The sequence below is a fragment of the Spea bombifrons genome, chromosome 4, assembly GCF_027358695.1.
Source record: "Spea bombifrons isolate aSpeBom1 chromosome 4, aSpeBom1.2.pri, whole genome shotgun sequence".
Taxonomy (NCBI): Eukaryota; Metazoa; Chordata; class Amphibia; order Anura; family Pelobatidae; genus Spea; species Spea bombifrons.
The window spans coordinates 27,734,436-27,758,021 of NC_071090.1; the positions used below are offsets into that span (position 1 = coordinate 27,734,436).

The following is a 23,586-nucleotide window of genomic DNA, read 5'->3' on the forward strand; positions in this document are numbered from 1 at the left end:
GGTATCCGTGGCAACTGCATCAATGTACGTATGACGCACTAAACTATGGCGGAAGGCCCACCCCCTCCCCTTGAAAGGGAAAAAGAAGCGTGAGGAGGAAGCTTAGTCACTAGGCGCCTCCCACGCCCGCTCGTGAGGTAGCCGGGCTTTCTGAGAGGGCTATTGGTTGTCTAGAAGCGCAGCACTTCCTGGATTGGCTATCGCCGTCCGAGAGAGTGACGTAGTGTAATCTCGCGATACGGACCGGAACAGTTTTTTCCCTTTTACTCCTCCTCTGACAGCGAGATCTTTCGAGACTTTGCACGGCTCCATTCATCCCCGTGTGTGGCTGCTGGCCTGTTGACTGTTCGCCGCTCGTGTCCCTTCGCGCTGCTCACTCTGCTGCAGTCATGTCTGTGGTGGGCTTTGACTTGGGCTTTCAGAGCTGCTACGTTGCCGTGGCCCGTGCTGGAGGCATTGAAACAGTTGCTAATGAGTATAGCGACCGCAGCACCCCGTGAGTATACCCGGCGCCGCCATGCTTACTGTCGCCCTTCGCTTTGCACATGCTTATTCCCCACCCGAGGGCCCGAGTTCCCACCGTGATTATCGATACTTACGACGATGCGTCCACCCTGTGTACCTTCATTGCCTTAGATATGGCTCTAAGTGTTAATTAATAATGGGGCATATTTACGTGGGCATACTTATCCATTCATTATTGCTTATGTATCTAGATGTGAGTATAATATATATATATATATATATATATATATATATATATTTCACCAACAGGCGTTCCAATGAGAATCATACTCTGTAAGGGTTAGATATTTGTTTATATATCGTATTCCATAGCGCTGTACAACGGTTTATGAAGTTTCTTGGCAGCGGCCTCTTTTTCTCATTAATAATTCTATTTTAAAGAGAAATGCTTTATACTATAGAAGCTTATTTTTGGATATAATGTTGCTTTGTTGTGACACAATGTTAAAATAAGCGGTACGCTAGGAAAATTGAGGGGGGTGGGTGACAGTTTAGTTGGCACCTTTTGCCATAGCGTCACTATTCATTATAAGGGGCTGACAGTAGCTGAGCTGACCCTGTATAATGCATATTTCAGTACGCGAGGAGACTCTTGGGGGGGGGGGTCAAGCTCTCCTGTCAGGTATCCATTTGCTGAATAGATCTGGACAAAGCAAAGATGTGTCTTAAAGAAAAAAGAGCGACGTCTCTTTTTGCCTCCTGTTTTCATTTTTCACTCTAGGGAATTTATTAGTGTGGGACTATTATGAGATAGGATAGCCCCACATTACACCACTAGTGATGTGTACTTTAGAATCCATTTGGTGATGCTCGAATGATTTAGTTTTACCTGAGCTTGTGATCACCCCAGGACTAAAGGCTTTCCCACCGTTAGTGACATTTTAGTGTACTAAGATTTACTTCCCAATTATAACACCCCTGTTTCCCGGCGTAGAGGTTTGGTGACAGTTGTGCTGTTCTATTTCAACAAACGTGAGAACCCGTAGTGAGGTGACTCGTTAAACATCCACTCCTGGTTGAGACACAGAGAAGGGCAGCTACATGGCAGTTGTTGGAGAAACCTTTCTGGTAGTTTCCTCCTCGTGTCCACAATGTTTCCAACCGCAATGACCAGCAAAACACACTTTAGTCTGATCTGTCAACACCTGTGTGGGATGAGAATGTTGTTAAATGGCAAATGGTAGTGATAGTGAAGTGAAGCGTTGAAGAATGTGTTCGTTTGAACCTCAAGAACTACCTTTGTACAAGACCTACTAAAAACACTTGAGCTCACACGAGCACCGTAAGATACGAGATTGTTGAGGATACGAAGACAAACCGGCTCTGTTCAGTAAATGGTGAGTTGGCAGGAGATTTTGAAAGATTTTGGTCCCTCATAGATGGTTAATTGAGTGATCAAACTCTCCTGCCAACGCACCCTTCACTGGATAGACCCCTATTTGTCTTTGCACCAACAAAAAAAAAAGATTATAAATGGTCAACGGTTTAAGCAAGGTTTCACTGAGGGACACGATTTAGTAATTTCAGCCGGTGCCTACTTCCTGGCATTGTGCTAACCAAGGCTCTGCAGATTTCAAATTTCACTGCACTTCATGGAAGTGCCCTGCACCACATTCAAAGATTGAACTGAAGCACTCAATTATTCCTGTAAGTGTTCTGGACTTTTCTTTATATTCAACTGAGACATTGGTGTATTTTCCTATTTTTTTTTTTTTCATTTTTTTTTTATATACCATGGAAGTAAATGATTTTTAGATGAGCTTGTGTACCAATGTCTGTGTTACACACCCTCACACACGCATACCATTCTGTATGGCATCCTACACGATTGTTTTTTTTTTTCTTTTCTATTTGCATAAACTCCTCATTGTATGTGTTAAATATATAAGAAAATAAGGTAATTAAGATATTTACATGATTCTTTGGAAAACAAAAGAGCTTGTTGCAATACTCTGGTCTTCTGGGTTATATCAACACTTCGAAACAATTACTATTAGTCACCTTATAAATATATAAAATAGCCAAACAATGATAGTGATAAGAGCAATTGGTGTAAGCTAATAAAATTAGAATAAGGAAACGGACACCCAATCACAGAAAAAAAATAATCTAACGTGGTCTTGTCTGAGCAAGAAATTGTGCGATTGACAAATATGTAGCCTCCAGGTGTGCAGGAAAAGCTTATTGGAACAAAATGAGATTAAACCAGGTTTTTGTCAGTCCTAAAACTCTTTCCTGTATACTGTACTTAAATACATTATAATTTCTCCCCCTCTAAATGCGAGAAATATCTGGTTCTCTGCAGGTCAGTGGTGCATGTGCAAACATTCTCAATTATTATAAATGCCGTATTTGCCCGATTATAAGACGAGGTTTTTTCCAGAGCAAATGCTCTGAAAAATACCCCTCGTCTTATAATCGGGTCGTCTTATAATCAGACCTCAAATAGTTCTGACTATGAGACTAAGATCCAGATCCCCCACAGCGATGCAGGGGACCTGGAACTTCCTCCTGTGTTATGCCCCCCCCCAACTTACCGGTGCTTCTGAGTCCCCGGTGCTTAGTCCGGCCAGCGTGTAGAGCTCTACGCGATTCGTGTAGCGCTCTACACGCTGCCCGGACTAAGCACCGGGGACTCAGATGCAGGGGACCTAGATCCTCCTGTGTTATGCCCCCCGCCAACTTACCGGTGCTTCTGAGTCCCCGGTGCTTAGTCCGGGCAGCGCGTAGAGCTCTAAGCGATTCACGTAGACAACTTCCGCTCAAGCACGTAGAGCTCTACATGCTGCCCGGACTAAGCACCGGGGACTCAGAAGCACCGGTAAGTTTGGAGGAGGGAGAGGGAGGGAGTGTTAAATGGGGGGGGGGGGGAGAGTGCTCTGTGAAATGCCTTTTAACCTCCTTAATGCCACTCTGCCTCCAGAAATGCCTTATACCTCCCTATATGCCACTCTGCCCCATAATATGCTTTTTAACCCCCTAAATGCCAGAGTGACATATAGGGGTATAAGGCAATTCTGGAGGCAGAGTGGCACATAGGGGGTCAAAAGGCATATCATGGGGCATAGTGGCATATAGAGGGTTAAAAGGCGTATCATGGGGCACAGTGGCATTTAGAGGGTATAAGGCATTTCTGGGGCAGAGTGGCAAGCGTGGGGGCAGATGTGCATAACTGGGGCGGGCGCAGGTTGAAAAAAAGGAAATAAAAACATATTTTTCTCAATCATAGCTTTTATTAACAAACAATTGTTCACATAGTTTACATGAATTCACATTTACTGGTAAAACTCTTTTCCTATAGGGTCGTCTTATATTCAGGCTTTTTCTTTTTTTCATAAATTAATATTCAGATTTTGGGGGGTCGTCTTATAATCGAGCAAATACGGTATTCATCTTTATTTGTCTTAATACAGGGCTCAACAAACCCTGGGTGCCAGGTCGCCATGGCGACTAGAAACCGGTTCCTGGCGCCCGGGGGGTTTGCAGGATTGCCATAATGAATCCAGCACCGTATGCCCTATGAGGGGGAGTAGTGTGTGTGTGTGTGTATGTGTATGCAATAGTGTCAGTCAGTGTGTGTATATGTATAGTGTTAGTCAGTGTGTTTGTGTGTATATGTATAGTGCCAGATGTTTGTGTGTGTGTGTGTGTATAAGAGTGTGGTGCTAGCCTGTATGATGTTTGTTACATTTTGGTGTTGGCAGGTGTGTACGTGTGTGTAGAATGTTAACATGTATGTGGAGAGTGTTGCGTTAGTGAGCTGTTTAGGGGGCACAGGGCCAGTTCTTTCACTGTACCTGTGGCATATGGGGAACACTTTTTATGGTACCTATCTCGTCTACCTCTGAACTGTGCCATGATGTGTAAATGGAGTGAGTGCTGGTGGGGGCTGCCAGCGTGTTTTTTTTTTCTTCGTTTTTGTATTTTTTTCACCAGGGTAACGCAAGGAAAGGAGAATGGTGCTGCTGTAGAGACAATGATTATAAACTGCCCAGGCTTCCTGCCCAAAGCAGTACAAGGTAGCATCAACAATTATGAATTGCATCAACACTTCTGCACAAAACAGATTTGCTTGTTATACGCTTAGCAAAAGAAACCTGAGCAAGTTTGAGCCACGCTAGCATCCTGAAAACCTGCAATTTTGCCTAGCGCTTTTAACATGTGAAACAAGTGAGGAGCATAGCACAGCCAGCCTTCTGTTTTTAGTGATCGATTACCATTTAAAGCCATGGCAAGTTGAATCCCCACTTCAAATGAAGAGTGAGGATTTCTGCTCATCACACCAAATGTGTGTTTTTTTTTTTTGTTTTGTTTTTTTTTTACGCACAAATTCACATTCCTGGCTGGTCCATCCAGACCCTGTCAACGTTAAACCCAAGTTACAGGATTATATTGGCATTAATTGCTCTGTTCTGTGGCTGATTTGGAGACTGTCCTCTGTGCTGGGATGTATGAAGTCTGCTGCCGGGACTAGAAGAAAAACCATTAGTGGGGCTGGTGCTAATGGGCGTGTAAACTGTAACTGATACCTTGTGTGTAGCGTCTGAAAATACAAACACTCTTGAATGCATATTGAAGTATTCCGTAAAAAAACCAAAATCTGGTTAAATTGCTGTCTGCATCTTGTGCTAGTTTTGGCCACTTGAAGCAGCCTGTTGCTGGTCGGGAAGCGCTTCCATTGAAATCAATAGGAGCCCTTTTTGAGCATACACGCTGGAGGATGTGTTAGACTCCTAAAACTGGAGATTGCCGGTGGTGACTGCACGCTCCGGGGGCTAGCTTGGCAAATGCCAGCAAGGGACAGTTCAAACCCCCATGTACATGTGCGGAAAGTACTCCAATTAAGTTCAGCGGTAGCCCTTTCCTGTCACTAATTGGCTGCTTCATCAGGCCATGTAACGAATTATTTTTTAGTGGAGCTGGGCCTTGTATGGCGTGTGCTTTCCTGTAGATTTTGTTGCTGCCGCTCAGAGGTGGCGAAATCTGCTATAGCTCTACAGTGATATGTTGGAAGGAGCGTTTGTACCTAGTTTACTCAATGTATGTTTTCCATTGAGTAAAAAGTAGAACACATTGTTACAATCTGGTTTTGCACTTTGTACCTTCTGAAGATGTGGCTGTGATGTAACGGTACAGCAATGTCAGCATAGCCAGCCATTCGCCATGACAATTCACCATGGCCACTGTTTAGAAAGCCAATAAAGAAGTGAGAAGGGAGGGGGAAATACTGTTGGTAAACCACCCAGCAATCCTATGTAGTAATGCATAATGGAGATCTCCCATGTCACGAGGGGTGTTGCATGAAAAATATGTGGTCTGGATGCCTGGTCATGGCACAATGGAACATATACTGCATAGTATATTTAAGTTACTTTAGATGCTCTCTTGATTCTCACCATATTGAGCTCTTTTGGAAAGTTGAGTTTCACCAGACCCGTTGCATTATTGCCCACTTGTGATCTAGTGGTTCGGTGTCCATCCTCTTTTCTGTGCAAAATAATCCCATGCTATTAGTCAATAAGCCAAGCTTTAACTCCCACAATTCACGCAAGATCATGCCTGGCTTATCCATGTTAGGAATTTGGAAACGGCATATGCGTATTGGTACAAATCTGAATCTTCATGCCATCTTCTTACACTAGCTGTTTGTGCTTCTTTTAGAAAGTTTGGGAAATGTTCTCATTATTTCTGTGGCAGCCAATACCAAAACGGTATGCTTCTCCTAAAATCGTTGACCACAAGAGTGGAAGGGTCAGTGTCAGCTGTCAACTATGGATATTTCCATAGGCTGCTTGAGATCTTTCAATGCTCTTCACCTGCCCAGTCTAAAGCCTGGAGCTTAGTGGCCATGTTTACAATATTAAAAAGTGATGCACATTAAACTTGACTTGGTTATTTTATTTAAAAAATCTTGCAATTGATTTTCTTTTAATCTGTAAATGTTTTGTGAATTATTAAGAATGATATTCTGGGTGTGGCGTGTCCTCTTTTGTGCAGAACATGCATGAGTAACACCTTGAACAGGTTTGGTCATGAGATTAGGCTGTGGCATTCCCATATTTGTTTTGGATATAATTAAGTTTTAAGTTCCTGATTTTGAGCAATGGATAGTATTGTGCAGTAAGAAAGCTTTCCAAAATAGCCATGTCAATAGTTTATTTTTTTTATCACTTGACAAAATGCAAAGTGAAAAGTGTAGAAGAAAAATCTAAATCAAATCAATGTTTGTTAACCTTCAAACCCGCATCGATTATTCTGGCTACACTGGCAAACAGATTTTTAGGCACTCAGCAGGTAGGTTGTCCCAAACACCTTGGAGGAATAACCACAGTTCTTCTGTGGATTTCTGCAGCCTCCGTTGCTTCTCTCTCCATGTAATCCCAGAGGATGATGTGGAGATCAGGGCTCCGTGGGGGGGGTGTCATACCATCACTTCCAGGACTCCATGTTTTTCTCTACGCAAAAGATGGTTCTTAATGATGTTTGAGGTCGCAGTCTTGCTGCAGAATAAACTTAGGGCCTTCGTGATGGATAAATATCTGCCTGTACTTCGTGGTGTTAATGAGACCATTAATTCAGACCAAATCCCAGCTGCGCTTGCACCATGCTTCACTGTTGCCTGCAAACACTCGTTTTGTACTCTGTTTTAAAGGCAAAGGGTGTTAAAAACAAGAATTCTTACTTTACAGCATTTTCACATCCTACAAAGACTGTTGCACAGTACTGTATATCCCGAAAAGTAGCCTTTTTGATGTTTACAAATAGCAGCATTATTAGTACTTTGCTACAAAATTACTGTTGCCATGGAAACTTGCCAAGTGCTTCTGCTGACTGCCACATACTTGGCACCTTAGTTTAAAAGTGCAGCTTTGTATGTTTCACAGCCCTAGGCAGAAAGCCTGTTCCATGCCTTTACGGAAGTGAAGTATGCCTTTGCTAGCACCTGCTGATGAAAATAAAGCAGATGTTTGTGGAACAGATGCTAGCTACTGACATGGCTGCCGATTTAGCCCCTGCCGTACATGTGTAGTAGAAGAGGAGCTTTTCTGAAATGTTTGTTTCGCAGCATATGATTATTACAGATGGTTACATAGTATACTTGGTGACCATGTTCCTTAGCTTCAAACTATATGTAAAATAACAGGTTTTCTATATTACTCAGCTTTGCCACATCCAATGAATGTCTAACAGGGGTCTACAAATTTGGTTGTTTTTATTTTCATTTATTACCCCTTGGTCTGCAGTTAAAGGATGTTTATTGGGGCAATACACTATACATGCTGACTGGCACTATACATTTACACACACACACACACTCTGACAGAATGCACACACTGACTCTGATGTTAGTATACACATACACATTTGCATAATACAGCCCAGTATACTTTTCTAATGAAGTTTCCTTCTGTTGCAGAGCATGTGTTTCATTTGGTCCCAAGAACAGAACAGTTGGAGCAGCAGCAAAAGGCCAAGTAAGTTAACTTCGATAGTCAAGATACAAGCTTTTGGGACCTCAGAAGGTCACAGCATTTTCATCTGTTTGTTTGTAAACTGTTTATAGTCTTAGGCTGTGTCTATAACAGTGTTGCTCTTTAATTTCCTCTTTGCTTTTAAGTAAAACAAGCATCCTTCCTGCTCGCAAGGTCAATGGGTTCTTTCTTAAAACCCATTTTCCCATGGTAGGAAAAATGCTGACTTGATGCTTCCTCTATTTCCTCTAGGTGATATCGAATGCAAAGAACACATTACAGGGCTTCAAAAGGTTTCACGGCAGAGCATACACAGATCCATTTGTCCAGGCTGAAAAACATGGCATTGCTTGTGAAGTTGTTGAATTGCCTACAGGAGCAGCTGGTTTCAAGGTCAATAATATGAAGAATTGTGTGCCGCCGCATACTTCACTTTTCACCTGACCTCCATGCCTATATTAAATACACTCCATTATAGTAATCATATTTACTGCCATATGTCTTTCACTGCCCATTCCAGAATGTTGTGTGTTAGGGGCTAGAGGCATAAAATGACAAAATGCTTGCTTTTTCCAGGTGATGTATCTGGAGGAGGAGAGAAGCTTTACCACAGAGCAGGTGACAGGAATGCTCCTGACCAAGCTGAAGGAAACTGCAGAGAGCGCGCTGAAGAAACCTGTTGTGGATTGTGTTGTAGCTGTGAGTTTATATTCCTTATCACAGTGAATGGATCTTTTTTCCTAAAATTCTTCTCATCTCGTTTCCACATGCTTTAATAAATGTGTAATTTTCCAGGTTCCATGTTTCTTCACTGATGCCGAAAGGAGATCTGTTATGGATGCCACACAGATAGCAGGGCTGAACTGTTTAAGGCTAATTAATGAAACTACTGCAGGTAATCAACCAGTCCACTGACTACATGTGTCTCCCCCCACCGGGGTGGAACTTTCTAATAGTTTAAGTTCATCACAAATAAAAATGGATGGTTTCTAATTTGGGTGGACTGCTTACTTAAGCTTACTTAGTAGTTAAGCTTCAGTCTGTTTAGAAAATGATGAGATTAGAGTTGTATCTTTCCTCATATTGACTTCTTTTTTTTTTTTTTTTTTCCCTGTTTAGTTGCCCTTGCTTATGGAATATATAAGCAAGATTTGCCTGCCCCAGAAGAGAAGCCAAGGATTGTGGTCTTTGTGGACATGGGGCATTCTGCATATCAAGTGTCTGTGTGTGCATTTAACAAGGGAAAACTTAAAGTGAGTTCCTTACTGTAAAAAAAGAAAAAATCTGCTCTAATCACATCTTCATTGAGAGTACCAACAGGACACATTTAATTGTTTGCAGGAATGCTTTTTATATTGCAAGTGTGGAAACACAGCCCCATTTTGCACAGTATGAGTGGGCTACGGATTTTAATGCGTTTTAAGTATAATATACAGACCTTAACCTCTAACGCTGACTTAGGAAAAAAACTCCTATTTTTTTTTTATTCGTATAAAGCACCACCAGTTTCTAGCATTAACAAAGTAAAAATGACTATTTGCGTTAAAGTTAACACACACTGCAGTATTCCGGTACAGGAGATAAGGATCCCGTTCTTGCTTACAATCTATTTGGGAAAGAAAAAAATGTCGGTGTGCTAAGCTAGTCACAGGCTCAAATAATACAAATGTGTAATACGAGGCCTACCAAACAGGTGTAAGCATGCTGCAAGAAATTACAATCTATTTGCAATGGATTTCTTGGGGGTGGATAATTTGATTGTAGCAATAGTCATGTAGAGGTCTCTAATGTGGGGAGAATTAATGGTCTTTTTGAGGATGGGGGTTGTGGGTATGAGGGGGGAATATAAAGTTGCACTTCTGATACAGTTGAGAAAAGCATAACTGTGTTAAGATGTCAGGTTACAGATATACTTACAATTTTTACAGGTTTTAGCCACTGCGTTTGATCCAACATTGGGAGGCAGGATGTTTGATGAGGTCTTGGTAAACTATTTCACTGAAGAGTTTGGTAAAAAATACAAGCTGGATATCAAATCAAAAATTAGACCTTTGCTGCGCCTTGCTCAGGAGTGTGAGAAACTCAAGAAGTTGATGAGTGCAAATGCTTCTGAACTGCCCCTGAATATAGAGTGTTTCATGAATGATATTGATGTCTCTGGATCGATGAACAGGTAAGACAATAAACACTTTCTCCACTAGGGCAGGAATTGTTTTATAAAATATGACCTGATCAGTTCAGCAGAAAAAAGGCATGAAACACAGAGTGAGGGTAAATATTGAAGGCTCTTTTCATAATTATTTGAAAAACAACCTGCTGCATTGTGAAAATTCTTGCAATTTAAGTACTTTAGCCCTGACCTTTCCTGATTAAATTATCCCTAGATGAAACTTGTTTTAAAATGTAACAATAATAAAACAATGTTAGTTTTCTGAAAGCCCTAGTGTGTGAGATTAGCCGTGACAACAGGCTAGTGATTCTCTGTAGATAACTTCTGTACTGCACATGCAAGTGCAACTTGAGTGTAATCCTTTCCAACACCCACAATTCAAACTTAATCCTAAATACACATGGACCCCCCTCCCTATGCTGACATATTGAGTTTAAAAACCCACTTATGGCTATGGAGGTAGATGATAGGACTTTTTGGTAATCTATTGATGTGTAATACAGAAATGTTCTTCCTCTATACAAAGGGGCCATTTTGAAGAAATGTGTGACAGTCTCTTATCTCGAGTTGAACCTCCTCTGCGTAGTGTTTTGGAACAAGCCAGTAAGTATATGAATGACCAGATTGAAGAAATGTATAAATCAGCCTTTTTGAGAGTATAACCTTTAAGTCGGGGGGGGGGGGGGATACCATATTGGCCCGATTTAGTGTGTGTGCGGCCTATAATCTGTGTAGTCCGGGATGCCCGGGACATGAAGGTGTGCCCCCCTCCTTTTTTCAAGCAGCACAGGGACCTGGATCCTCCTCTCTGGCAGCCGGTGAACATCAGCACGATGCAGTCAACCTCTGCTGCTGCCGGCACTTCCCCTGGGACTTCTATGACGGTGCGCCTGCACAGAAGTCCCGGTGGAAGTGGCAGGCAGAGGTTGTCTACCCGCATTCCGCAGACGTCCACCAGCTGCCCCCGCTAGACCAGGAAGTCTGGGAATGCGTTGGTTAGTCGGGGGGCAGAGTGGCATATCTATAAATAAGGTGTATTATGAATGGGGGGGCTAAAAATGGCCATTGATTTTCCAAGTTTCTATTTGTATATAACTAACTGCATAATAGATACCAAAAAAGTTAATACCTATATTCCTGTTCATTAGATAAAATACTGTTTTACCATTCCACTCGTGTATTTTTTCTTTAAAAACTTTAAGGGTGCTGCCTATAATCGAGCCAATACAATATAAAACGTGCTTCTCCTAAATAAAATACAAGCGATGATGATGACTTGCTTGGAGGGACTCTTGAGTCACTGATTGACAAAAAATCCTGGTATATTTGGCTCTCGAGCTTTTAATCTTGTGTAGTGTTCTGCATTGGGGATAGTATTCACTTATTTTGTTTTTCCCCTCAGAGCTGAAAAAAGAAGATATCTACTCAGTTGAAATAGTTGGTGGTGCCACTAGAATTCCTGCTGTTAAAGAACGAATAATGAAGTTCTTTAACAAAGAAGTCAGCACAACTCTGAATGCTGATGAAGCTGTAACCAGAGGCTGTGCATTACAGGTTGGTATATAGACTTCATCCCAAAGTGGATTCAAAGGAAGCGCCATGAAAAATGAGATCTTCTGAGAATGAAACGCTATACTGTGTACAGTGATAAAGAATAGCCCTTAAGAGTTCATTCTTGCCCATTCCTATATATTTATCTTTTTGTAGGTAGTCATGTGATATTTTCTTGTATACACTACTCAAACACTTTACTCACAGGATGGTTGCTGGTTATAGAGTTCCTTTTTCCATCATACACTTTCATTTGCCGGTGGCGCCTGAATGATTTAGCCTAGAGCATTGTATTGTTTACCTCAAAAGCTGCTTAAGTGATGCTAGTATAGAAATCCCTTTTTCACATTCTGTACACCAAGGCATTAGCCAGCATAGTGTTTATTCTTTAAATATTCAATTAGTCAAGCCTGCCACTGTGACCAATAAAAACTCTGTGGAAGGCTTCATTATCATTGCCATAAAGGTCACTTAAAATATTTTTATCTGGACAACAATGGCAGCCTACAGGACTGTACACAGAGGAGGGTTATTGGAATAAAGGAGATAAAACTGACTTTTTGTCAGTGCGGATTTACATCACTCTAACCTTGAGCTGATGTTGATTGCTAAGACACTAAGTGATTCCTTCACTAAGGAAGTGGTTAATGTTTGGTAAAAGAGAGCTACTATGATCAAACACGTAATTTCATCAACTCTTTTGTAGTGTGCAATTCTGTCTCCGGCCTTTAAAGTGAGAGAGTTTTCTATAACTGATCTGGTGCCATACCCCATATCGTTGAAATGGAATTCCCCAGCTGAAGAAGGATTGAGGTAAGAACATTGAGGAAAAGATATATTTTCTATTTTCTTTTAAAGGCGCAATTAAAATGCACTATTAATTGCATTAATTGTTATTCTTAGTTGTTTGTTCTGATGTAAAAGCTAGGACTAATGTGTTTGACCCAAGTGAATTTTATTTATTGGATGCTATAGTAGAAGTTTAAGGGAAGTAATGGAACCCCTGCTGTGTACCTACTTTCCTAGCATAGGATACAATGTCCCTTATGTCTAGAAGTTTGTGCAAGAGCCTGGTCCTTCTGTAACACAGTTCTTTATCTCCCTTGTGAGATGTGTACTGATAGAAATATTGCATTATATCATGAGTTTAGGCTTTAACATGTCAATATAGTGCTTCTGGTAATGCAGCCTCCTCAAATTTCCAAAAATATACCTTTCAACTGTCAAGTGTTGGCAAAAGGTACCCATGTTGTGTTTTTGTTTTTTTCTCCTTCCTCCTTCCAATATTGTAGATGTAGGTGTAAGATCGTATTATAATGTTCTTGTAAAATGCTTTTTTTTTTTTTTCTCTAGTGATTGTGAGGTATTCCCGAAGAACCATGCAGCTCCTTTCTCCAAAGTGCTTACTTTCTATAGGAAAGAGCCTTTTTCTCTGGATGCTTATTACAGTGCACCCAAGGAACTACCCTACCCAGACCCTTCATTAGGTAAAATTGGAACTGCAAATCTCATTAATTTGCATAAAACTTTGCGGTCTCCTGATATTGTTGCAAACCTACGGTTGAAGTCTGTTACTTGTCACGGCCTTTGAGCAATTTTGTTGGCTTAGATCTCAGACCAAAAGTTGTCGAGGGACCTGTGGGTCGGGTATTAAATACCAAGTATGGTGTCACAAGGTGATGGTTAATCTGGATTACTGTGTTCATTTGTTTAGGTCAGTTTCATGTTCAGAAGGTGATCCCTCAAGCTGATGGATCCAGCTCCAAGGTAAAGGTTAAAGTTCGTGTAAATGTCCATGGGATATTTAGCGTCTCTAGTGCATCACTTGTTGAAGTCCACAAAATCGAGGAAGGGGAAGAACCAATGGAAACGGATCAAGCATGCAAAGATGATGAGGTAGGCTTTATATCTTAAGATTTATAATACTGTATACAATTTGTGGTAAACAACATAGTTCCCTAATCTTTTTGTAGCTTAGTTGTTAATCATTTATGAAATTTTGGTTGTCTTATATGACCCAAAACTCTGTTTGCAGAAAATGCAAGTTGACCAAGAAGAGGCTAAATCAGAAGAAAACCAGCAGACGCAGCAAGAAAACAAGACTAACCCTGATGAAATGGAGGTGCGTTTATTACCATATTTATTTAAAGAACTACTTGTGTATAATTTGAAAAGGAAGTTCTAAGCTCCAAAGTCCTAGAAAACTGGTTTTGCAAAGGGTTATGCAAACGTCATGTTCTGGCGCAAAATGGTAGAAGTAGTGCATCCTGCTGAATGTTCCTGTGTTGCCCTCCACTTCTACCTTTGCACTAAAAATACTCTTGATAGGTGACCCATAATGTAAATAGCATAATTTAACTGCATGTGTAAAGCATTGTCCAGAATATGAAGAATATTCTAGTCCATGCTTAACAGTTGCAGTTAAATTCCAGTTTTGTTCATGCATAGTATTTAACATTAATAAATACCATTGCAAGCTGAAGTATAGTTTTTGGTTCTTTCCCCTTATAGACAACACAGCCTGGGACCAAGGACAAGAAGACAGATCAACCTCCCCAAGCCAAGAAAGCCAAAGTAAAGACCAACACAATTGACCTGCCCATTGAGCACTACCCTCCATGGCAATTGGGAAGAGACGTCTTGAACTTGTTTGTGGAAAATGAGGTTTGTAACATGTTGACTGTATACACATTAGGTGTGTGTTCACATTTGGAACTGCAGTCCAGACTTTCATGTTTCTCTGTTTTTTGTTTGTTTTTCTTTCCGTCAGGGCAAGATGATAATGCAAGACAAGCTAGAGAAAGAGCGTAACGATGCTAAAAATGCAGTTGAAGAGTATGTGTATGAGATGAGGGACAAACTGTGCACCATTTATGAGAAGTTTGTCAATGAAGATGTAAGTGTGTTTGATTTTAATGTTTTTGGTTTTTTTCTTTTACTTGGTATGGTCAAAAAAACGCTATAGGCTAGAGACACTGCATAATCTCTGGAGAACATGTGTCCTTGCATTAGGAAAGGAATTATTTGAGGGGCAAGTTTAGCATCGGTGCTATATCAACAGCCAATAGGCTTAAGTCTTAAGCTTTCACCAGCCTAAAGCTCATTATTGGCTTTATCTCTTCTCTGCCTTTTAGCTAAGATCAAATGTAGTATCTGTTCTTATCAGTTTAGTATCTGATATGTTCCCTATCTGGGGATCATGTTGTTAATGGATTTTTGGGCATGTTGATGGATGAAGAGCTTGCTCTGTCCACTCCATGCCTTGACCTGGTGTACCTTCCGGTTTGTTACATCTGCAATCGCTTCGGATCCCATTTTACATGTAATTTGAGGAAACAAACTTGCATGTTATGTGATTTTTAGGACCGTAACAGCTTGATTCTCAAGCTGGAAGACACTGAGAACTGGCTGTATGAAGATGGAGAAGATCAGGCCAAGCAAGTTTATATAGATAAATTGAATGACCTGAAGGTAACTCAAATAACTTGTGGATTTTAATTTAGTGATAAATTTGGGTACTTATATAAAAAAAAAACAGGATATATGCCTATAGCCAACACTCATATTCATTTTTTATTTACTTCTAGAATTTGGGGCAGCCAATTCAGACACGCTATCAGGAGTCTGAAGAAAGACCAAAATCATTTGAAGAGCTGGGAAAACAAATTCAGCTTTATATGAAAGTGATTAACGCCTTCAAAAATAAGGTAACTCTTTATAAATTGTCTCATGTCCACAGAAACTTGAAGCCATGGTCACAGTGATGACCCTGTTTGCGTGCAAATCATTGCAGTGAGAGAGTATCAGTGCTTATGCATATTGGTATAGTTTAAATATGCAGAGAGACTTTCTGGTGAAACTTGAAATTTTCAACAATTTCATTGTTTTTAAATTGTGTGATCGCTAAGTGAGTTTGTCACGGTCAGGACTACTTGCCAAGCCGTGACTGTGTGGAGGGCATGGGCATGAAGGGGTTAATAGCACCAGGCCTCTGGATTTACTAACTTGACCCCTTAACAAGGCATAAGCTATACCAAATTAACCCCCAAATCCTGCCTGCATCCCCCCAGGTAGTCTGCCACCACTCACGATTTTGATACCGGATTCCTGAGAAATCCGAATTAGAACATTTATCTCTATATATATATCAACCCACCCCGGGCAAACAACATATATATATATATTCTGTAGAACTCAATAACAATACGGTAACGCGTTATCCTCTCTTAGGGTTTGTGGATATCGATACTAGAGCCCAAAGACAGACTTGGATTATGAATATTTTAATAACAAAAATACAAAGATTACACAGTGCCACAATTACAAAAAACAAGACATACAAAATAAAAGTAAAACAGCAAACCGTTCTTAAAAGCAATAGGACTTAAACACAGGACCCTCACTCACGGGTTTCTCCAATAAGCAGGCCTGTGGGAACTCCTTAAGTCCAGATGGTTTCTTACGATGTTGTTCCAATCAGAGTATATCATGGAGTTCTGCTTTGAGGTCGCTGCATTGTCCCTAAATCAGACTTTTGCAAGCAAACGCCCCTCTGACCACATGACTGATTATATGACACCATCCCCAAGAATCGGGTCCCATCTTTGATGTGCCAATAAGTTATGGTGGGGTAAAGGTGATGGAAACCCCCCCACTTAAGATAGGAATGGAATTCCTATAACTAAGGATCCTTATCAGTTAGGCCATGAATCACCACAGGGGTCCTTTGGGAAGATGACACCTCTGGCCAGAACAGATACAGAGGGCATTCACAAAGAAACACATTAAATCAACATCAGATTAACTCATTGAATGCTTAAACAAAGAAACTAACCACCTCTGCTGGGTTACCCTTCCATGCATCCACTACATTATATGAGTTAATCATGACACCTCCCCCTTTAAGATGGTGGACAGAGGAGGTCAGCACACGCTGATCTACTATGTCTGCCTAAATTCTAGTCTCCCCCTGACAAGACAAACAGTCAACGTTCCCATAGAAGCTGACTTGTCACACCAGCCAGTAGAACAATACTGCTGTAGCACCGGACTCCATCTCAGCAACTTGCTAAGCTTCCCATCTACTCTATCTGCCTGAAGAGAAGGGTTGTGATAGGTTATAACAGTGAAGTCACAACCATACAAGCATGGCTGTAACTCCTGCAAAGCACACACCATAGCTAAGCACTCTCTGCCAACCCTTGAATAAACCTCTTCCTTTGGCGATAAGTTACTCCGATGTTTTAAGGCCTCATCCATTTGTTTCTCTGCCCTGCTTAGGATAGCTAAACGCTGCCCATTCCCAAGCAAGACAGCAAACGGGTGTCCATTGTCCTGGGCATCCGGTGTGGCTCCCAGGCTCTTGGCTTCACCTACACTCACAGGGCGAGGGGTTTCTTGCTGACTGGTCAATGTAGCTGTCTTTTCATCAACCCGTTCTATATTATCCTCTGTAGCTGTTGCCCCAGCATCTTGCTGGTATGCCACTACAGCTACAGGGGAAATATTCTGCCCCTCACATTGCCCACTCAGTAAACACACAAAAGGGATAACTGGGTGTGAATTTTCCTCCCCCTCCTCCTTATCTCCAGACTTTACAGCTTTAGGGGTCTTCTTAACCTCCAGCATTTTAAGAGTTAAAGGAAGCCTTTCCTCTGGAGCATTAAAGCTGAGTTTTGGCTGTTGACACACAGATACATCACATTCCATATATCCCTTGTTTACCCTTTGAGACAATTCAGTAATATGAATATCCTCAGACACACCAACATCATGCATACTTTCTCCTGCACCCAGATCTAAGTACTCGGGTGCTGTAGACACAGTTGGGCACACATCCCCAATCCCCTTTAGTTTTCCAGGGATAATACCTTCAGGGCATACAACTTCTGGAGACACGTTGACAGAAGTATCCCCAGCATGCCCGAATCCTTTGGCTACCTGATCACCCATAGTCACACTATGCTTTTCCGTATCAGGGGGCATTGAACCAGAAGAGCCACCACAGACTCCCTGTTCCTGAACCTCTGCCCCTCCAAAGGTCAAACCACAAGTTTCCCCTAGAGCTTGCTCTCTACGTCTGGTCCCTTGGTGCACATCCCCCTCCATCTCTTCAGGAGACAGGATCCTGGGTGCTGGTTCAGACAGGCATACCTCTACCTTCCAGGCTCCCTCCCAGCTACCCACTACTCCCAAAGTTTCAGACAGTACCTTAGGTTGGACAGGGCCCTCTACCAGCCCTCTAGGTTTGCAGGTTTCCTCAACTGGTGCATACTGGCAAACAAGCCGACCCAGATCCTTGCCCAGCAAAACATTAACAGGAATATCCTCGGATATACCCACCTCCCGCAAACCCTTGCCCACACCCCAATCAAGGTACACACGTGCCACTGGCACTGCAGGGCGCACCCTGCCAATTCCATGGATGGACATGGTCTTCCCAGGGATATGATCCTCCAATTTTACCATCTCGGGCCGCACCAGAGTGCAAGCAGCCCCCGTATCCCTGAGTCCCATAGTCACACAGTCACCTACAGTCACTCTTTGTAGGTTCTCATCTTCATTCCCCTGAACCCTGGAAACAAACAAGACAGCTGGGTGTTCCTCAACTGCTACACACTGCAAGTTGTCTCCTTGTGCCTCCTTTGGTCTAGCCACAAATAAAACAGGTGCAGCTCCCCCAGCTGTACCTCCATTTCCATTTGTCTGTGGAGATGGTCTCTTAGAAGGGCAGGTGGCACTCAAGTGCCCAATCTGGTTACACCGATAACACCGGCGGGTATCCCCCTGGCCCGATGTGGCCCCTGCTCTGTTGGCTAGGAAAGGTGTTGGTGATAATCTCCCGGTTGGCTTAGGAGTTGGTGGCTGGTAGGCTGCTCCTTTCCAGGTAGATGGTCCTTGTGATGCTTGTACCCGCTTTGTTGTTGGAGTACGGTTGTTGGCATAATCGTTAGCCAGATCTGCCGCCTCTGCCGTGGTCTTAGGTTTTCTGTCCAGAATCCACTCTCTGGCCTCCGGACTTCGTGTCCTCAGGAACTGCTCTAAAATCATCAGATCCTCCAGGGCCTCATATGTAGTAACTTGTAGGCCTGCAGTCCATTGCCGGAAAACAGTCCGAAGCTGTCCCGCATACTCGGTACAACTGTCCGATGTAGCTTGCTGCATCTCTCGAAACTTTTTCCTGTAGAATTCAGGGGTGAGGTTAAAACTTTTTAACAAGGCAGATTTTATGGCCTCATAGTCCTGGTCAACTTCCATTGGTAAGGAAGCAAACACATCCAGGGCTTTCCCCTTCAGACGTGGGGTTAAATACTTTCCCCACTCTTCCTTGGGCAGCTGGTACTGCCGGCACACTTTCTCAAATCCTCTCAAAAACACATCCAAGTCAGTGTCGTTTTCCAGCATTGGAAAGTGTTCCAGGCGAGGTCGGTTAGCAGATCCATCCCCGTTAACAACGCTTTGGGGAGACGGACTATATTGCTTTAACCGTGGAAGTTCCAGCTGATACCTCCGCTCAGCTTCTCGTTCAGCCCGCTCCGCAGCTCTCTCTCTTTCCGCAGCCTCCCTCTCTCTCTCTCTTTCCGCAGCCTCCCTCTCTCTCTCCTTGTACTGCAGAATCAGGTTGAACTTTAGCTGAGGATCCACGCTCCCCAGATCTTTTAGGGCCATTTGTAACTCAGAGTCCATTATACTCAAGGCGTTAACTTTATCAGGAAAACATCCTTGATCCACAGGCTCTTCCAAAATCACATCTGCTCCAATGGCCTGCTCTGCACAGAGTTTATCATGTTCCAGGAGATCCAAAATCAGCTGCTCTTTGCTTTTGCCAAAAATTTGTATATTCCTTTCTTGACAAACCAGCTCCAGAGATTCTTTTGGCTGTCGATATGCCTCCATTATGCAGTATGGTAGAGAAAAATAAAAGGGAGAGGAACGAACTGTTTTGCACTGTATGTCTGTAATTAGGCACTGAGTAATGTCTTTGGGAAATTACACAAAACCCATGTAATTTCTTCTAGTACTAAAATCACCAAACCGGGCAATACAAATAGCACTAAAAAACTCTAGATATCCCACCGCTGCCACCAAGTTTGTCACGGTCAGGACTACTTGCCAAGCCGTGACTGTGTGGGGGGCATGGGCATGAAGGGGTTAATAGCACCAGGCCTCTGGATTTACTAACTTGACCCCTTAACAAGGCATAAGCTATACCAAATTAACCCCCAAATCCTGCCTGCATCCCCCCAGGTAGTCTGCCACCACTCACGATTTTGATACCGGATTCGTGAGAAATCCGAAGTAGAACATTTATCTCTATATATATATATATATATATATATATATATATATATATATATCAACCCACCCCGGTTAAACAACATATATATATATTCTGTAGAACTCAATAATAATACGGTAACGCGTTATCCTCTCTTAGGGTTTGTGGATATCGATACTAGAGCCCAAAGACAGACTTGGATTATGAATATTTTAATAACAAAAATACAAAGATTACACAGTGCCACAATTACAAAAAACAAGACATACAAAATAAAAGTAAAACAGCAAACAGTTCTTAAAAGCAATAGGACTTAAACACAGGACCCTCACTCACGAGTTTCTCCAATAAGCAGGCCTGTGGGAACTCCTTAAGTCCAGATGGTTTCTTACGATGTTGTTCCAATCAGAGTATATCATGGAGTTCTGCTTTGAGGTCGCTGCATTGTCCCTAAATCAGACTTTTGCAAACAAACGCCCCTCTGACCACATGACTGATTATATGACACCATCCCCAAGAATCGGGTCCCATCTTTGATGTGCCAATAAGTTATGGTGGGGTAAAGGTGATGGAAACCCCCCCCACTTAAGATAGGAATGGAATTCCTATAACTAAGGATCCTTATCAGTTAGGCCATGAATCACCACAGGGGTCCTTTGGGAAGATGACACCTCTGGCCAGAACAGATACAGAGGGCATTCACAAAGAAACACATTAAATCAACATCAGATTAACTCATTGAATGCTTAAACAAAGAAACTAACCACCTCTGCTGGGTTACCCTTCCATGCATCCACTACATTATATGAGTTAATCATGACAGAGTTTATTTCAGAAACCTTCCTTACAACATGTAAGTATGATTGAGGAGTTAGTTTAATCCACAAACATACACATCCATTTTACCATTTGAGCTATGCTACAAACTTAGAGGTCTCTTAACGTTCATATTGATAAAAAAAAAAATCTCAGCTCTTCGCTGGTCTAGACCCATTACAATGTTGGTAACTGGCTTTTTCCTAAAACCTTTTGGTTTTCCACCCCACAGGATGAAGCATACGACCACCTGGATCCTGCAGAGATTGAGAAAGTGGAAAAGAATGTGAATGATGTGATGGAATGGATGAATAACAAGATGAATCTCCAGATGAAGCAGCATTTAGCCATGGATCCAATAGTGAAAACCGTAGAGATTCGAGCAAAAACAAAAGTGAGTTTTGAGTAGTGGGGGTAGATCATCCCGTGTTTCTAAGATATATTTTTTTTTTTATTTAAATTGAGTGACTTTTAATTGTGTTTTTCATACCGTGGTTACTTTGCTAGTTTAAGTGTCACTAGGTGTTTTCTATGTCCTTTTGGTTTTCTATACACTGTGTGCATTCTTTCAGAGAAGAAGTCTGTCTCAAAGGCTTTCATTTGAGAACAGAGTTTTTATGTCCTTGGTCATTTGATCATACCTCCCTATGAACACAGCTGTAATAAATTATTCATACTGTTTTGTGCAAGTGTAGAAAAGGTAACCCTACCCAATGATGCTAGTGTGTTCCACCTGGCTGGGCTGTTGAGATCTACTTAACTATAGAATTACCCCATACATGCTAAACGAACCCTTGTTAAAACGCCTGGGTTAAAGTTGGTTTGAAACGGGTTTCTTACCCTTCCCGTATTTACAATTTTTTTTTTTTTTTTTTTTCCTCTGAAGGAGTTGACGGGCGTTTGCAACCCCATAGTCACAAAGCCCAAACCGAAGGTGGAGCCTCCAAAAGAAGAGCAACAGCCGAACGAGCAGAATGGACCAGTAGACAATAATTCAACAAGCCAGGGCCCACAAGCTGCCGAACAGTGCCCCGATACAGCTGCTTCTGACGCAGAGAAAAAGCTTCCCGAGATGGACATTGAATAATTTCCATTATCTTTCTATTATAAAACCGTATAATAAAGCTTTAAGTTGTTACCACCATATGGCTCCGAATACAGATCAGAGAAAAGTGACAGCAATTTTCTTGTAGTTTCCTAGTCAACCTCCTTTTCTTTCCAGCGTATTTTTTTCTACACTCTTCGACGTTTGTACATTTTTGTCATTTTTCTTTGTTGCTTTAGGATAAGTCTTTGTTGCTACAGATGATTAGAGATGGCTGGGTCTTGTCCATAAACAGACAGGCTTGTGTCTGAAGTTACAACAGATCTGTAGCTTAATGTAGTAGGATTCATGGTCTAAAAAAAAAAATTCGCTGAAAAGCATCTGACCCCAATAAAAGCAACACTCCTGTGTTCTAAGCGTTTTTAAGACTTTTTAAAGATGAAGTCTTGGTTTGCATCTCTTTTCTGTATGCCGCACTTACGCCCTGATGACATCTGGTTGATCTCAGCCTCTTGCATGGCAGACTGGTTGCTTGGTGAGGTTAGTAAGAAATGGAGTATTAAAACCCAGCATTGTCCACGTGTCTTCTGTTAGTAAAAAAAACCTATGTTCTTGATATTGAGGAGCTGAAATCTGCTCTCACTTGTTCCCTAAGTATTAAGACTTACATTCTATATCTATACAAGGCATATAATATGTGTTCCAATCCACTGCTTGACAACTTCTGAATGGAAGAATCCTATGTTTATAAAATGTTACAGAAGATCTTAAATATTGGTTAACATATGGAAGACAGAGAACCATGTTTAGTTGAATCGGAAAACCACAGGCACTCCTGGGGGGGGGGGAGTCATGAATGTATTGTTTTGGAGCTGGGGGTTTAGTGTTGATAGTCACTTGAAGGGTGCTTGTGGATTCACTTGGACCCATGCAGTGCAGCTTACCTGTCAATCATCCTTCATGTTATTTTAAACATGGGGCGAGTAATAAGTAAATGTTTTGTGGTATAGCTTTCTGGTAACCATATTGGTCCCAGGAGAAAACTGGATTCTCTGTTAAGCACATAGAAATTGTATTAGAGATGCTGTACATAGATTATTTCAACCAAATTGAAATGTCATGTGCAACATGTATACGTATTTTTATGTTTAAGAAGTGCACACCAGATAGAAATCAATTATATGTATTTTTTTTTTTTTAATTGTTCCAGAATTGAACACCTTCAGCAGATTTCATCTGAAAATAAACATGCTGGGTTGCAAGCCGTGTTGTGTTTCTTTTGTCTCAGAAGGAATCGTATGTCTATTGTATTAAATTCTAAGCATTCAGGGCAGCTAAAACCAGAGTTGTTGGGGGTAGGCAGAGACCTGTGACTGAGCTCCTAAAAGGGCCAAATGTGGACATATATGGCTTCAAGGTAGGTCTTTTGTGACAAAATGGCACCTGCTGCCCTTTTTGCCGAGTGGTTTTTGCTGGTCTTCTAGAGACTTTAGGTTATCTGGAGATGCGTATGGTGTAGGGCACAAGGCCTATATCAGGCATGTCCAAACTTCTTTCGAAGAGTGCCAGATTTGATGAAGTGAACATGTGCGAGGGCCGACCATTTTGCCTGACGTTCTTTGAACCATTACAATTAAATGCAAATCAACTATTTTATGCAAAGTTTATTGAAAACGGCATACTTTTCATTTTGTGACTTGGATGACAAATCTAAAACAGGTGTTAAATC

At 41.7% G+C, this 23,586-nt stretch overlaps 1 protein-coding gene and 1 non-coding gene across 2 annotated transcripts; both read left to right on the forward strand.

The window, feature by feature from the left end:
- The first annotated feature begins 280 nt into the window (after window positions 1-280).
- On the forward strand, window positions 281-23,119 carry HSPA4 (heat shock protein family A (Hsp70) member 4). The gene is made up of 19 exons (XM_053463326.1): window positions 281-496; window positions 7,943-8,000; window positions 8,250-8,390; window positions 8,574-8,696; window positions 8,793-8,892; window positions 9,117-9,250; window positions 9,926-10,170; window positions 10,694-10,770; window positions 11,570-11,721; window positions 12,425-12,531; window positions 13,072-13,205; window positions 13,433-13,614; window positions 13,754-13,840; window positions 14,230-14,382; window positions 14,489-14,614; window positions 15,082-15,189; window positions 15,306-15,425; window positions 21,045-21,206; window positions 21,699-23,119. Exons 1-19 carry the CDS (start codon window positions 390-392, stop codon window positions 21,897-21,899), a joined length of 2,517 nt encoding a protein of 838 aa, XP_053319301.1. The 5' UTR covers window positions 281-389; the 3' UTR covers window positions 21,900-23,119.
- On the forward strand, window positions 14,833-15,016 carry LOC128492998 (U2 spliceosomal RNA). Its single transcript, XR_008354199.1, has one exon. It is a non-coding gene; the product is annotated as a U2 spliceosomal RNA (small nuclear RNA).
- Window positions 23,120-23,586: the final 467 nt, after the last annotated feature.

What these genes read in the sequence shown, in the direction of transcription:
- HSPA4 (XM_053463326.1), top strand. Translation starts at nt 390, where the DNA reads ATGTCTGTGGTGGGCTTTGACTTGGGCTTTCAGAGCTGCTACGTTGCC. An exon ending in CAGGAGCAGCTGGTTTCAAG is followed by an intron (nt 8,391 to 8,573) that starts GTCAATAATATG and finishes TGCTTTTTCCAG; the next exon opens with GTGATGTATCTGGAGGAGGA. An exon ending in TTGTGGATTGTGTTGTAGCT is followed by an intron (nt 8,697 to 8,792) that starts GTGAGTTTATAT and finishes GTAATTTTCCAG; the next exon opens with GTTCCATGTTTCTTCACTGA.